This window comes from Anarhichas minor, unplaced genomic scaffold, assembly GCF_050575085.1.
Source record: "Anarhichas minor isolate MPS153535 unplaced genomic scaffold, ASM5057508v1 ptg000004l, whole genome shotgun sequence".
NCBI lineage: Eukaryota > Metazoa > Chordata > Actinopteri > Perciformes > Anarhichadidae > Anarhichas > Anarhichas minor.
The window spans coordinates 2,787,230-2,801,424 of NW_027466450.1; the positions used below are offsets into that span (position 1 = coordinate 2,787,230).

General features: G+C 43.4%; 1 protein-coding gene and 1 long non-coding RNA gene across 2 annotated transcripts; both read left to right on the forward strand.

The window, feature by feature from the left end:
• The first annotated feature begins 523 nt into the window (after nt 1-523).
• sox1a (SRY-box transcription factor 1a) lies at nt 524-2,524 on the forward strand. The gene has a single exon (XM_076106210.1). The coding sequence runs from the start codon at nt 872-874 to the stop codon at nt 1,904-1,906; it is 1,035 nt and encodes a 344-aa protein (XP_075962325.1). The 5' UTR covers nt 524-871; the 3' UTR covers nt 1,907-2,524.
• Nucleotides 2,525-4,685: 2,161 nt separating this feature from the next.
• Nucleotides 4,686-12,805, forward strand: LOC142965319 (uncharacterized). Its single transcript, XR_012957646.1, has 2 exons — nt 4,686-5,399; nt 11,849-12,805. It is a non-coding gene; the product is annotated as an uncharacterized LOC142965319 (long non-coding RNA).
• The last annotated feature ends 1,390 nt before the right edge of the window (nt 12,806-14,195 follow it).

Here is a 14,195-nt window from a genome sequence, read left to right on the forward strand (position 1 = left end):
AGTCCGCTGATATAGAATTGGTTTGGGTAGACTGTAATTCCAGTGCATACAAATAGAGTTGGGCCCGGGTTTATATGACGCACGGCAGATTTGAGAATAACCGGTAAAGATGAGGGGACACGTTCTGAATTTCAAGCACAAATAAAGAAAATAAGTGGAGAGTAACCAGATTTGTATCTAAACTTGTGTTGAAGCCTGTGAGTTTAAAAGCTGCTGCATATGGAGGCTGTATTAACCACGTTTACCGAAACCATAACTGTTCTTAGAATATATTTAGATGTTTGACTCATGGTGCTCAAAGACTGCACCCCGCTACATCCGTGCTAACAAAATCTTAGTTATTTTTGTTTAGCTGATGTCTCCGAGAGCGTGTTTGGAAATTTCAAATGCCTTGTGCTATTTGTGGGATTGGCCCTCCTTTCTGCCTCCTCCTTCTCCTCCTTCTCCTCCTTCTCCTCCTCCTCCTCTGGTGTGTTCTTCCTCTATGGTCCTCTAGTCACCTGACCAAACGCCATGCAAATCACTCTGCTGTTAGAGCCCCATTGGCCGCTTGTGGCTCATTTAACCGCTGTCAGTGCGCATCATATGGCCGCCGCTTTAACCAACTTCTTAACTCCGACAGGGAAAGTGGCTCGAATGCGCATTCTATCACAGTGGATGTGAACCAACCCAGGCGAAGACAGCGTGAAATACTGGTTGGAGAACATTTTATATCCCGTTTCGGATTAATTTTTGTCTCGTATTTGAATCATTTGGGTTAGAATATCTATTCTGTACCCCCAGTCAACCTGTGCGCACCCGATCTCGTGCGCGCCTATCTTTGAAATAGACTTTTTTTCTCTGTTAGTGGCGAAGTTTAAAAACCAGGTGAATGTATAGCATGATGATGGAAACTGACCTGCATTCCCCCGGCCCCCAAACGAACACGACCACGGGGCAAACGGGGCCGAACGGCGGGTCCAAAGCGAATCAGGAGCGGGTGAAGAGACCGATGAACGCGTTCATGGTGTGGTCCCGTGGGCAGCGGAGGAAGATGGCACAAGAGAACCCCAAAATGCACAACTCTGAGATCAGCAAACGGCTGGGCGCCGAGTGGAAGGTGATGTCCGAGGCGGAGAAGCGCCCTTTCATCGACGAGGCGAAACGGTTGCGAGCCATGCACATGAAGGAACATCCGGATTACAAGTACCGGCCAAGAAGGAAGACCAAGACGCTGCTGAAAAAGGACAAATATTCCCTTGCCGGTGGACTGCTTTCTGGGCCCAGTGGGGGCTGTGGAGTTGGTTTAGGAGTCGGAATGAGTTCATCCGGGGTCGGGCAGAGGTTAGAGAGCCCCGGGGGTCACGGAGGCTCCGCCAGCTCCGGCTACGCGCACATGAACGGCTGGGCGAACGGTGCGTACTCGGGGCAGGTGGCTGCTGCCGCGGCGGCCGCGGCGATGATGCAGGAGGCGCAGCTCGCCTACAGCCAGCACCCGGGGAGCGGAGCGCACCACCACCACCACTCGCACCACCATCACTCACACAACCCCCAGCCCATGCACCGCTACGACATGACAGCGCTGCAGTACAGCCCCATCTCGAACTCTCAGAGCTACATGAACGCGTCTCCATCCGGCTACGGCGGGATCACCTACACACAGCACCAGGGCTCCGGCGTCTCCTCCTCAGCCGCCATGGGGACGTTAGGGTCGCTGGTGAAGTCGGAGCCGAGTGTAAGCCCTCCCGTCAGCAGCACACACTCACGGGGTCCTTGCCCCGGAGACTTGAGAGAGATGATAAGCATGTATTTACCGACCGGAGAGCCGGGGGACCCGTCAATGCAAAGTAGACTCCATGCCTTGCCGCAGCATTACCAGAGCGCCACGGCTGGAGTGAACGGGACGGTCCCTCTAACACACATTTAGAACTCACAGAATAATTGAAAACTGCAAACGAACACATAACCAAATATTTACCTCTTTTCTAAATAACCCCGGTCCCGAAAACTACCTGCATTTTGTACAGAATGTTTATGATATTGTAAATGAAGGGTAAATAGCTAATTCATCTTTTTTTTTTTTTTTTATAGCCACCAATGGAATTATATAACGAATATGATGCTGAGATATTGGTGATTGTGCAACCATCTTTTTGTCCATTACTTCACAGTCTTAGTTGAGGGTTACGCCAGGTTCACATGGGGGGGTATTTGGTTCAATTGTCTCATACTTTTGGGGGTTCTTGTAAGTTATTGAAAATGAGATAACGTGTCATAATCTTAAGAAAGTGCTTTAAAAGATATGGGGAAATCACCTTCTTTAAACATTTGTGTTCATTTGCAGAAGCCTGTGTCTTAATTCTTGGAAACCATCTCTTTTTATTGTAACACTCTAATTATTGTAAATTGTGAATAATTTTAATATTTCAAATGATGACGGGCAACTGCTGTTGTAATTTAAGTGCTTTTCTGCAAGTGAAAAGCCCTGATATTGCAATGAAGAAGAATTGAATAAATTTCACCAGATGTTGCTTTTGATTCTTAAGACAACGGTCTTAGATTGATTATTTTCACAATGTTCTTACAGGATTGTTTTCACGTTTTAGGACACAAGAATATCACTCAGCCTCCGCTCGAGAAAAATAGCCACCTGTTTAAATTGTGACACCACATGATCCCACCAGCTTTTAAATAGCCTAATTGTTTGTGCGTAATTGTGCGTAAAAGCTACAGTCTGTAGGCCTCCGAGGAAAGTTTCCTCGGAGGCCTACAGACTGTTTCACGAACTTAACCTTTAATGTGAGTAATGACAAATGTATTCATAGATTATGAAAAAGTTTTTTATTTGTGCCAGGCCAAACCATATTCAAGCTAGATATTATATTATCATTTCTAAACAAATCTGATTACGTCAATGCATCATGCGACGAACCACCTGTTAGTTTTATTAACGAAATATCCTCATGTATTAATGGGAATAAGAGGTAATGATTATGAGCTATATCAGTATTTATAGAAAATGTAAGCAGCAGAAATGTTTTTATTAACTCTAAATATCTATTTTTCTAATGAATTGCATGGTTGTGTCAGACTTACACATTTTTGATTAGATTACATCAGAATATCAATAACGAAATGTTCTTCCAAAAATATAACAACAAATCAAAAAGCCATATAACTCACTTGCTTTGATATTTACTTTTTAAGAATGAGTTTGTGTTAGGCCTTTCAACAAAAAAAATATAATTTGAATAAATACAAAAAATCATTCAAATAGATTAATATATTTTTAGTTTGTAATTCCACTGCTTCTGTTTTGAACACTTGACTTAAATAATACGACTCGGGCAGAAAAAGTAAATAACAATAATAAATAAGAAATACTATAGTGATGCAAGGATTGTATTTATTTCAACATAGAAAATACGTTTTTTTGAATCATCCTCTTTATCTCTCTTTTGGAATTAAATTTTTTGAGAGAAAAAAAATATCTCAACTGAAATATGATATAGCTTATTTATATATAGCTTCATGGTGATCAACAATACAACAGACCAAAATAAAATAGGACTATCTAAATCTTGCTATCAATGGAGCAGTGCTCAAAATGACACATTTAATAACTGTTATTTTACCCACGGTTTTATCCTCATTGCATAGTCCCATCATCTTTTAGTTTAGCTGAGAGGCAGGAAAGTAAAGGGAACCGGGAAAACTACACGAGGCAACAATACATTCATGTTTTATGAAACTACAAGAGACTTGCAGGGAAGAAAAATATATTATAGTCCAACTCGGTTGCACTCACAGCACAAAGCAGAGCATGAAATAATTCCAGATTGAATGCGTGCATCTTCAACATGCGCACATCTAACGACGTGCACGACAAAAAAAAAACAATACGGCCTAAATGTTGCGCAGACTGGACTTAAACTTCCCACTGGCCAGGCACGCTCGTGACAATGGGGTTACTGATGACTCATCAGAATTTCAAAGTTATAGATGTTTGATTTGAGAGGACCTTTTGTCACCTTTGTACAAAAGCACCTTCATTGCGGATCAGACATGTTTGAGAGAACAGATATGTCATTCAGATATTTAATTTTTTAAATAATGAAAAATTGGTCTGAACATGACGTCACTTTTTGACAGGCCGCAGCTGGGTTTGACATGTATATATATCTTTTTTTTATTGCCTGTAGGTCGCATATGTAGATACAGGCTAACAGCCATACACATGCAAATGAGGAAAAATGATGCCTACTTAGGCATTTTAAAATCAATTAATCTCAAATACATAGTTAAAGGGCCTATTTCACACTGATGAAGACTTGCATGGTATGTCAATTAAACCTGTTAGGCCTCATAGTAAAGCGTGTAACGTTTGGCTGAGCATTAATCTGTTGAAAGAAATCAGAGGAACAATGTCTGGAAATTTGTTTCCCCCCCCCCCCCCCCCCCAACAAAAAATCGCATCTATGGAGACATCTCTCCGCACTGTAGCGCGCGCCGTATGGCATGGGATGGCCTCCTCGTGCGTTTTGCATCTGTTTCTATCTTATCTGTTGATGTGAAGAGATGCGGATTAGCACTGAAAGCACGGAGAGGCGGAGCGCGTCACGGCGCATCGCCTGGCTAAAAGAGGAGCGTTCTGGCAAATTTAACCCGAATAAATTACACCTTGAGGTGGAAGAGGGGTAAGTGTAGGGTGCAACGCATAAAGGCTCCGAGGCAGCAGGGTGTATTTGTGTGTGTGAGTGTGTTCGTGTGTGCGTGTGTGTGCCTGTGCATGCGCGCGTGTTCGTGTGTGTTTAGCTGGCCGGCCAATAAATCTCTCCACCGCGCGATGCTCTTATCTTGTAGCCACCGATATATTCCGTGCTAGGAGGCCATCAGCACCAGCGCACACTCGGTTGCTCGTATAAAGCCCCGATCCCTTGCACTCCCTGTCCTAAATGGGGATAATTAGCGTCACTTTATCACGCCTCTGCATATTTTCCTAAAAAAAATTACCAAACAGGCTGCTCTCGTCGCCCGCTCTGTCACAGAAGATTATGGAGACAGATTGCACAGAGCGAATGTGCCGGGCGAGATTAGCGCGGAATAGAGAAAGCAACTGGGCCAATGAATTCCTCGGAAGGGCCTTATCGTGCAATTACACGTTGACATGTTTAACAATCTTGCTGCCTCTTAATCCTGCAGTGCTGCTCTATCTACCCACAGCTACCGCGCTATATGCCGGCACACGGACCTAATGCACCGAAACGCGGCACAAATGTCCTGAAAGTTATGAGAAATTGCTTTATTTTCAAACTTTGTCAAGCATTCAAACGCCTTTTTTATTTTCTATTTTTTGTTTTGTATTTTTCAGATTTCTCCGTTGTTGGAATAACATCTGCACTGGGACTTTTTGACAAGAGGTGAGATATCAAAATGAAAGAAAAAGAAAAAAAAAGACATTTGGTGTATTGTTGACCTAAATCACTGTTTCCCCTTTATCGACAAATCGAAAAGTGACAAAAAAAAACAAGAAATGTTTGCATGCCCATCCAGATTTGCGATGTGAAGCAAAAAGTGACTGTTTTGTATGGAGTTAAATGTAGACTTTACCATCTCTCTGCCCAATACATACATACACACACACACACACACACACACACACACACACACACACACACACACACACACACACACACACACACACACACACGCACCACCACCACGTCCCGGCCCACCGCCCCTCCCCGTCCCTTCTGCCTGGCGGTAGCCTGTATCGGGGCCTGTGTGGGAGTGATTGTGGAGCGCCACTGTAGGAATTTGGCAGCGGCCGTGGTTTGCAGAGCCGCCCCACGCTGAGCCCCATTCAGCGGCCAGCTCGCTGTGAGGTTGGGAAGTTTCAGTCAGCCGTACAACTCAATGGCCCCCACAAAGGCGATTACAAGCCCCAGCGCATTCCTGTAGGGACCTGGGAGCGGCGCAGGTGCGAGGGGGACCGGGGTAACCCGTCAGAGAAGTGATAAAAAACGGGACAGTGCTGGGGGGGGCCACACAAAACCAGCCGCTCCGCGGGAACCGGGGAGTTTTTTTGGAGGAACGAGGAGAAAGGAAAGAATAAGTTTGGAAGAAGATGGATGTTTGGGGGGTTGGGGTGCAGCATACTGAGTGGCCTCACCGTCCATCACCGAATGAAAGGACGAGGAGACTCTCAATCAGGGCTAAAGCCAGGATTGTACTGAGGTCATGAGTCCCCCAGCACACCCATGGACAATTTAATTAGCCATATACTGTATATCTGTATTTAAAAACAGAAATTCTCATTTTACTAAGTCATTTTAGTGCTCCGTTATATTTTCTGTCAACTTTATTATGGTCTATGTTCCAAAGTTTCTGCAAGGTATACGCCTATTTAATCAGGTGAACTATAGCTTACTAAATGTCTTTTTAATATATGTTTTGATTTTAAGACATTTATTCTGTAAAGTATTATGATCTCAAAAACCCAGCAGACTGTACATGTATCTGAAAGTTAGCAGCCTTGTATAGTGAAATAAGTCGAAGCTCAGCTGATATAAACGTAGTCTCACACAAAGGGGCTTTGTTAAGAGGACCGTGAAACTCTTGTAGGAAAAGTTTTCCTGCCTTAATTACTCTTCATTAAATACAAAATAAAGAACTTTTTATCTGCAAACAGATGAAATACAAAGTGTTCTGTATACTGAATATATATATATGTGTGTGTGTGTGTGTGTGTGTGTGTGTGTGTGTGTGTGTGTGTGTGTGTGTGTGCGTGCGTGTGTGTCTTATGAACAAGTAACAGATCCACAAAATTACAAAACAACTCTTATGACAATAATGATTCGTACCTCTGTGCTCAAGAATGGTTAAAGCGTCACTAATCGACATATTTATACCAAGAGGTGGATCAGATTACTGGGAAGTGTGATTCGAGGTCACTCGACAAACCCACCGAAAGTTTTCACCGAGCTCCGAGGCTTCCCTCCGCTCTAACAGACCTTTTCACTTGTTTGAACTCATTCTCTTGGTTTTCATGCCAGCAAAGTCATCAACTTAATTTCCAGCCACAGCAGGAAGTTGTTTTAAGCAAACAAGTTCCGATAAACCCGCATCTCGTGCACTAGCTGTCCAGCACCGGACAGCAGACAGACTAAAGCCCCTTTCACACAGCCCGTGCAGTTATTCTGCCTCGACTAATGTAAAAGGTACAAACACAGAACGCGGGGCACAGAGTTGTTCTGACATTAAGCCGGCAGCGGATCCGAAGGAAGTCACAGAGCCGAATTAACGTCAGTGTAAAAGGGACAGCCAGCATGCCTACACGCACATACACGACAGTGACTCTGTTGTGTTACACGCATCAGCCCCAGAATGAGTTTTGAAGTGTGGGTCGGGGGCATCCAGCATACAACCTTATAAACAGGTTTATAACCGAAGAGATGGACGGTAGCTATGTTTTATCACTTACTGGTAGGAAGAGTGAGATTTCTCAAGTAACTGAAAGAGTTATTACAGATCAATACAGATTTTACTGACATTCTTGCTTAAACTACATTTCAATTTGACATGTGATGCCTCAAAAGAGACACAAATTACACCGCGCGGTCCTTCCACCCCAGTCCGAGCTGCTCGAGTTTGATGGCGCTTTGAGCATAGACTGTATGCAAGAAGTGGATGTAGTGACGTCACCCATTGGTTTGTGGACTGTCATTTTGAAGCCTTGAGTTTGGCGTTTTGGCTGTTGTCTTCCTGGATTATGGCCGTCGCCATCTTGACGTTTTGGAACCAGTGAACGGAAGTGACTATATTTTCACTGCGGAGAGGTGACGTAGAGACGCCGCATACGGCTCTGGTAGCGGTAGCATCCTATCTTTATATCCCTCTAAAAGGGACCATGATTCTTTTAAATGAACATCATGCTGTATTGAAGAAGACTTGAAACTAGCGATTGAGACCATAAACTCATGTCCACAATGTTTACTGAGGTAAGAAATGAAGTGAGAAGTAGAGTCATTTTCTCATAGACTTCTATAGAATCTGATTTATTTTTGCAACCAGAGGAGTCGCCCCCTAATGGCCAGTAGAAAGAATGCAAGTTTAAGACACTTCTGCATTGGATTCATTTTAGAGGGTTGTAAGCTTAAGTTTAAGAAGTGCTAAGCAGTTAACAGTGTCTGCAGAGACACAATCTTGGGCTGGTCAGTGCAGCGGCCGTTTTTATGTGTACCGTTGTCATTGCAAAGAACCGTGCCACAGAACAGATTTGCAACAAGTTGCGGACGTACTCACGCCAGCGTGACGTGTAACGCAACCGTGTCGGCGTCCAGCGTGTGAACGTGTAGTCCAGTCATTACGGCTTTCCCTTTTACAAACCATTCGGCTCTGTGACCGCCTCCACCGCCGGCCAAGTCGCGGAGCGGCAATGTGTTTTATTGCTCGCCATACCCCTCAATTTATATTCCACTTTACCCAGCCCTTTAAACCGTATGTACAGCACTGCAGCCCTTAGCAGGTGTGCTCGGAAAACTGGCGTTTCATACAAACTTGGCTTTTTTACTTTTGTAGCTCTGGCCATCAGTTCTACAGTATTAACTTTGTACTCGCCAAAGTAATTGCTGAGATCTCAGTATGCAGCTACGTCGCTAAAGAAATACGTCCAACAGGGCAAGAAGCACTAGCAGCCAGACAATCAGGCAAGAACCCAAGGACGAGTAATCAGTGCCTCTACAGCCAGCGTACCTCTCATTCCCCACCAGAGGATCATAAAGAAGATGCAATGAATCGCATGAGAATGAGGCACGCTAGTCCCACGCAGAGACGTGTCGGAGAGGAAACTCTCACACTCTCATGTAGACTACCCCGATGGGATCACATAGATATACAGTATACGTGGCCTGAAAAGGCACATGAACAAACAGGTCTCTCGTATGAACACATGGGACTTTAACTACCCCTTCAAATACTTGAAATCATCTCTAAATTCAAAAGAAGAATTACAGGAGCATGGGTCTTTTAAAGTTAAACTCCATTTTCTCAGGGTCTCTGTGTGCCCTTTTCAGGTCAGACAAACTTTGGTGCCAGTGTCCCAATGATCCATGGCAATCAGAACAGCAACGAAGGGTCACACGATAAGTTTTAAGTATCCGCTACAATCCTGTTTTTGCACTTGAAGGAAGGCTCTTTGGCCCAATATTTGTGTCTTTAAGTGCCTCCGAAAAGAGTTTGAACGAGTTTCCTTGACAGCACGGGTCAAACTATTCCAGGTGCCCAGGAGTAAAAGTCTGAATTTTGAATATAATGTTAATGAAGTGAAGTGGCTTGATGTTCCTCACTTACACAATAGACCTTGCGTCAGAATTGAGTCATCAGAATTTTATTTTCGACCAGCGAGAGCATTGATAATATACGTTTCTCAGACAGAACCAAATGTATAACACACACTTCAATGCCGGAAACACACTAAGCAGCAATGAAGGAGCAGCTTCATTGTATATTGCATTTTTCCGCGGCTATGTTCATGTGTTTCAGGCGGGAAGAAATTCTTTTCAATATAGGTCAACGTGTCACAGCACTCTGTTAACGCATTGGCTGCCGGTATTCTCTGGCCCCAATTAGCTGTCACAAATTGAACTACCCCCACTTTGTAGTTTGGTCGCATTTCAAACGCAAATGAAACGAGTGCAGCTCACTGAGCTCGGAGCCTCCGCCGCAGCTTTCCATACACATTGCATGGCAGCTCGCTGCAGGCCACACTTTGCTGGTACTTTTTTCCGGCTTAAGAGGTGAGGAAGAATAGTTTGAAAGTAATGGCGCCTCCTGCAGACTAGTATTACTTTCTTTCTTGTTCTTCCATCTCTCCCACTTGAACAGACTCTTTCCAGCAGGTGAAATGCTCTACTTCAGTCTCTCTGTCTCTTCACCTCGGTCCTTAGTAAAATATCTTGATTAAATTCATGGTCCCCAAACGATTAATCCTTCGCAGATCCCGTGACTTTTACTCTATTACTAGTTTCCACAGCGTGTATACACCATTAATGAACAATTAATGAACATCAACCACAAAAACATTGCCACAAGGAACACAATACAGTCACAGGAATATGAGACTATTGAGTGTTACTGCTACAGTTTGTTGATGACAGAGGGGATGAAGCTATTACTGGAGCATGCTTTCTTGCCGATCAGAGATCTGTATCTGCGGCTGGATTGGAGTAGAGTGAAGCATGAGTTCGGGGCGGCTGGTGTCACGTGCTATGCTCAGTGCTTTGCGTGTGATGGCAGTATCAATGAGGGCTGGAAGGTTGGGAGTAGGGAGACCAATGATGTACACAACATTTTGTGAATGGCATTCATGGTTCTCAGATGATGTATCGAAGGGACTTTTCCTGACTTCCTTCCTTTTCCTCTTGCGCCACCACGACGTTCACCTTTGTGTTTTCTAGTGAAATGTGTCAACATATTGATGGATAGTTATGAAAATTGTGACACAATTCATGTTCCCTTCACAATGAATTGTTATCACTTTGGCAATTGGCATCATCAGGTCAAAATTTGAGTAAATATTTGCCAACCTTAACTTAGCTGTACTTTGTGTTTGGAGCAAAATGTTAGCATACTAATGCGCTAAACTAAGTTGCTGACCCTAGTAAACATCATACCTGTAGAACATGATGCTGCAATCACGTCATATCATGGGGTTGATGTATTTATGACTTGTAAATAATGTCATTTACAAGTCATTAGAATTGTAATTACGACTGGGAATCCTCTAACATATCCGACTTGTCGCTTAAAAATACGGAAGTGCCTGAAAATCAAAAAAACATGGATGCCTCTTATCAGCCAAAGCCTATTTGTTCAATGTAATGAAATCTCCATTTAATTGTATTATCAAGTATTTTTAACCGACCAACTCTGTAATCTTACAACTGTCTTGATGAACACTTGCAAGAGTTTAACAGGGGAATCCATCCCATCTCTACAATATGTGAACATCGTGAGCATGTTAGCCTGCTGACTTTAGCATTTCCCTCAAAGCGTCGCTGTGCTGAAGTACGGCTGTGGACTCTTAGTCTTGAACACATTACAAATAGCTCGCCGTTTGACTGGCAGGCTCTTGCGCTCACTGGCTCCCGCTAACTCAACAATTCGCTCAATAGCGTGTGGTGTACAGCACACCTGCAGTGCTTCTCTATCGCTGGCCCGCACACATGCGTACCCACCAGATGCTGCAAAGGATTTCTGCTCCTCTGAGGCAGGTGATAATTCTCAGGGCAGTAGAGAATGAGGTTAATGTGGGGTCAAATGGTTCAAATAAGAAACAGCGGTTTTATGGTGCCTGCTGCGCGCTGATAGCTGTTTGAACCGGCCGACCTTTGAACTCTGCGGGGTCAAGTGATCAACAAACCGGGTCGTTTAGATAGGTCAGATTGGAACAAGTGAAAGATGTGTATGTCACAGCAATATGTCCAAGAGGAACAGATAAATAGTTTTTAATGATTATAACCCTACTCAATTTGTTTCCGGAGCCATTAGATTGTTGTCAGCTATCAGACTGTTTAAGGTGCGGGATACATTTGAGTCATTTGTAATTGAATTGATAACCTGCTGGCTGTTATGCATTCAGTTAAAAGAACCATGTACTTGTGTGTCTCTTTCTATCAATGAATACACACATGTACATATTGTGCACATGTATTTGTTGTAGCACAAACCCTACATATGAAACTACGGGGCGCTGTTTGCTGTGTTCTGCTGTGTCTTTATTTATTGACTTTTGACATTTGATATCCCTACAAATCAATATCCTCTCTTTGTCCATCTCCCTCTTTCTCTGTCTGTCTCTCTCTTCCAGCAAACTGTCCATCATGGCTATCACCAGTGGACATGGATCACTGAGGGGCCTGTGATTAACAGATAGCACCTCGTCTCCTCTGCTGGCAGGCCATCATTATGACGAGCACTAGAACATAGGTGCTGTGGGCGAAAAAAGCCCCAAATTTCCTCCATTCACTCTTTCCCATGTGATGCTACCTCCTCTAAACCCCTTAATCACACGACCCTTTTCTCCTATTGACCAATGTTTTGTATCTAAGTACAGTGTCTGGTTTCGGAGTATGTGGAGATTTTATTTGATCTTTTTATCTTATGTGGCTTACCTAAAGGTCGGCCATGAAAATCGACAGTAAAAAATTAAAAAAAACAACCCCAGCCCTATATTTCCCCCATCTCAGCAAAAACAATAAACAGCTCTCGTTTCCCATTCCCTTTTACTGGAGCCAGCTTCACTGTCTTAATACTCTTAGTCCCTCAGTTGGCATGTTTTCCAAGAACCCGCTGCATTTTCAGATTTGTAAAATCCGTCAAAATGCCTGTAATGAATATTTCTACAGCCTTCAGTGTATTTAATGTGCCGTGTGACCAGCCCAATGAGAAACGTGTACTGATCTGGCACTAGGGACCAGAGCATCAATAGAGAGAAGCCTCAGTCAGTGTGAAACAGGTCGTTTTCATTTTAATTCAAACCTCTTTTATCTAAAGAAGCAGAAAGAAAGTAAACATTTATTATTCACATATCATCTTAGGTGTCAATTGACATCTTTCCAGTGCATGAAGTGACATGTCATGAATATTTCTATTTTACATTTTCAAAAAAAGCCCACTATTTGTACAGTTTTCTTCACGGATTAACTGTCCTCTTGTGAGACACATCTTTTACTATACACGTTCATTGTACCGTCTGTTTTACTGTTGTGTTAGCTTTAGCTGGAAAAAAAAAGGGATTACATATTAAATAAAATCTTGCATCTTATTTCTGCCTAAGAATAAATTATTGTGCTTCATGTCTTTTTTTTTCCACATTCAATTTGGGAGGTAAATTAATACTTCAAAGTGAGAAGTTATGGAAAAGTTTTAACATTTAAACTATGTGTTAATTTCAAGGCTTAAATGCGCCCTCAATTAATTTACCATCGCCCCTTAGTAATTGATTTTAGATAGAGAGAAAGAGAGAGGTGGGGGGGGGGGGTGATGTGTGTTGATGTGTGAAAACCGCAAAAGCCAACAAATGAAAAATAACTAACGGCATAATTGCTGTGAGCGTTGTAACCTTGCTTTATTGATTTTCTTTTTTCTTTTTTTCCATCAAGGCATTTGGCTTACATCAAAGTTAGGCCCGTAATAACACAAGTCATTTATATTTTGCTCAGCCTCTCGGTCTATCGTTGACTCGTTCAGGTGTGTGCAACCAACCGCACAAAGACGAACACTGGTGAGAGAAGAGTCCAGCTGTGTGTGTGTGTGTGTGTGTGCGCGTGTGTGTGTGTGTGTGTGTGTGTGTGTGCGTGTGTGTGTGTGTGTGTGTGTGTGTGTGTGTGTGTGTGTGTGCTGAGGTAAAGACTGGGTGAACAGGCACAGACAGAACGTGTACAGGGACTAGATAATGAGCATCTCAGGTGACTACATGCAGTGATTACCAGGTTGCTGGTGTTATAGGAACTATATCACATAAACATACACTCCCACTCTGTGCGCACACACACACACACACACACACACACACACACACATTCAGACGCACACACATGGCACACACACGGCACACACACTCTTGAGAGATCCTTGGTTATCACACCCTTCCAGACTGTTCTGAACTACTTATGGAAAACACACGCACATCTCAAGATGTGGCCACTCTTGCCAATATGAGCCCAGTGTTAAGAACAGTTGTTGTCGTTGTCGTCGTGTGTTTTTTTTTTTTAGCATCTCTAAATTCCTAGCGTTGCTAAGGTGCTTTGGGAGGGGATTAACAGAGGCTGGCGCCGATGAGCAAGCCTTGCAGATTTCCAACCAGCAGGAAACAGACAAAGGAAGAGGGGAAAGAAGGAGGAAAAACAGCAGAGGGGTTTGACAACAGGGAAATTGCAGTAACAGCTTGCGTAAACATGATGAGTTGAGAGAGGTAAAGAGGTAGAAATGAATGAGGGCCGAGCAACGGAAAGTGAGACTAAACAATAAGTATCCGAAAGAGGAGGCCTTAACTTTTAAAGAGATTCTCCCTTTCGCTTTCTCTTCTCTCCGCCTTTTCCTCTGAATCTAGAAAAAACTGTTTCTTATTAACCTCGTCTCTCTGCATGTCTCCATCTCCTCACGCTCTTTTCATGCGCCCTCTCTATTTCTTCCTATCTCTTTATTTACCCCAA